The sequence below is a fragment of the Silurus aristotelis genome (assembly GCF_946808225.1).
Source record: "Silurus aristotelis genome assembly, chromosome: 18".
NCBI lineage: Eukaryota > Metazoa > Chordata > Actinopteri > Siluriformes > Siluridae > Silurus > Silurus aristotelis.
Window position 1 is genome coordinate 117,501 of NC_139591.1, and position 2,500 is coordinate 120,000.

At 46.6% G+C, this 2,500-nt stretch overlaps 1 protein-coding gene across 1 annotated transcript in view; it reads right to left on the reverse strand.

Moving 5' to 3' along the window:
- Positions 1-1,786, reverse strand: part of vps51 (VPS51 subunit of GARP complex) — a 5,956-nt gene extending 4,170 nt beyond the window's left edge. Inside the window, exons 1-4 of the mRNA XM_083567799.1 lie at positions 1,469-1,786; positions 575-704; positions 190-336; positions 1-77 (exon numbers count right to left, since the gene is read on the reverse strand). The exon at positions 1-77 is cut by the window's left edge and continues 143 nt beyond it. Of these exons, the coding sequence (XP_083423925.1) occupies positions 1-77; positions 190-336; positions 575-704; positions 1,469-1,630 (516 nt within the window). The 5' untranslated portion in view covers positions 1,631-1,786. The remainder of the gene's footprint in view (positions 78-189; positions 337-574; positions 705-1,468) is intronic.
- Between the last annotated feature and the right edge of the window lie 714 nt (positions 1,787-2,500).

A 2,500-nucleotide genomic window follows, 5' to 3' on the forward strand; every position in this document is an offset into this window, starting at 1 on the left:
CCCACACTCTACACACCTCCTCAACCAGGCAGGGAACTCGAACAGGAACTGCAGCTTACGCACCAGAGAGTGAACCCCTGAACACACACACACACACACACACACAATTATTACCCATGATGTTTTAGTGCTTCTGTGTGTGTGTGTGTGTGTGTGTGTGTGTGTGTGTGTCTGTGTGTGTGTCCATGCCTGACAGTTTGGTGATGTGTGTGTGTTGGTCCTGCAGTGTGCTGCTGATCTTGGCACTGAACTCTGTGATGGAGGCCATGTTAGCTGAGAGACAGTCCATCTCATCCTCCATCTTCTTAAAGTCATTCTTCATTTTTCTGATGGTGTCTAAGAACACACACACACACACACACACACACACACACACACACACACACACACACACACACACACACACACATTTTACCAAAACCTGGTTCACATTTAGATTAGGATCTGTACATCATACACATGATCAGCCTGAATTTAGGGGATCTTATTAACATTATTAACGTGTTTGTGTGTGTGTGTGTGTGTGTGTGTGTGTGTGTGTGTGTGTGTGTGTGTGTGTGTGTGTTTTACCAACCGGTAGCTGAAATAAATTTGTTGTAGTTCTCGTAGACCAGCGTCTGCATGTCACTGTCCAGAGAGCGGATTTGTTTCACCATACAGCTCTCCTGATCCATCAGCTCCGTCAGAGAGCACTCCTTTCTCAACTACACACACACACACATACACACACACACACACACACACACACACACACACACACACACACACCATCTCCAGCAGAAGCACCTATATTTACCTCATCACATCACCCCGGGGTTTCCTGCATTTCTGTACGTGTCTGGATTTCCTGGAGATGTGGAATAAATGCACGGTGTGTGTGTGTGTGTGTGTGTGTGTGTAGATTCCACAGGAAAGAAAAAGCTTAAAAACTGTTTTGGCGACTTTTCCTCACGATGCCTCACGTCAGGGTTTCTTGTAAAAATCCTTGTAAATGTTTCTGCAACCAAATAAGTTTCTTCTTCTCTGTCAGTTGTTGAAAACGGATATTAAATCCTTATAAACGTGTGTTTGATTGTGCAGTTTGCTACAGATGCCGTTTGACGTGAAAATGCTGATGTGATTGTACGCCTGCCAGAGCAGAGACAGAGCCAGAGCAGAGCCAGAGCAGAGCCAGAGCAGAGCCAGAGCAGAGCCAGAGCAGAGCCAGAGCAGAGCCAGAGCAGAGCCAGAGCAGAGCCAGAGCAGAGCCAGAGCACCCCCCCCCCGGTGTCAGCAAGTCGGAATCTGATTGGTTACAGCAACAGCTTCAAACATGTACGTTACACTACACTGACACGCCCTGAAGACCTCACGTGATGTGAGGGCTGAAACCTGATTGGATAGAAAGTCCAACGTAAACAGACCCTCCATTTAACAGCACAATGAAATGAAGAGAATAAACTATTAGGGATCGTGTGTGTGTGTGTACCTTGTTGAGGTAGAGCTCCGGGTCGAAGTGAGGGCCGTTGATGTCACACGGATCTGCAGCCTCGGTCTGCTCCGCTTTCTCTTCCTTACTGAGGCCGTAATAAAGCTGCAGAAGGCCGTGAACCCGGCGCTTCGGAGCCGCGCTGCCTCCTTCATCCTCCATGTTTACAGAATTATACTGACACACACCAACACCACGTGCAGCTCGAAGTGTTTCACTGGGTCTCAGCGCCTCACCTGCCCGAGAACCTGCCCGAGAACCTGCTCCTCACTGAAGGAAAACCAAAATGTCGCCCTGCTCGCTGCCACTTCACAATAAAAGTCCTGATGCATAAGCTAAAGCAGCACTTTGTATTGAACACATGTTGATGATGAATTATAGCCTAAAAGTCTCTCTGACTTTGACAGATCCTCAACACCACGCTGATCTTAAACATTTTACATTTTTATGGCATTTAGCAGATGCCCTTATCCAAAGTGACTTACAACTGAGCAGTTGAGGATTAAGGGCCTTGTTCAAGGGCCAAGCAGTAGTAGTTTGGTGGTGCTGGAATTTAAAACATGTGACCTTCTGATCCAGAGCCCAATGCCTTAACCAATGAACTACAACCTTCTCTTCCATGTGTGGTATGAAATGATGTGCTTTTGGAGTTCTGGTAGTGGAATTGTGTGGTTCTCCACTATGTTCACAAGAATGTGCTCCTGTTATAAGAGAACTGTTTATGTTGTCCTCCTCTTCTATTTCCTATTCCATCATTTCCCTCAGAACAAAAGAGCTCCTCTGTGTTTCTTTCTGCTAAAACTGAATTCTAAATAAAATATCAGCAGCTATTGTGTACATCTGTAATGGTGGGCGTGTCTTATGGGTGTGTACAGGAGCTTGGCATTAAATTCAGTGGGTGATGTTCAGAAGGGAGGTGTTCAGTTCAGGTGTTCATTAATGTGTATAACGGTCACGTGTCGGTGGGGGACAAGTGTATAACGGTCACGTGTCGGTGGGGGACGAGTGTATAACAGTCACGTGTCGGTGGGG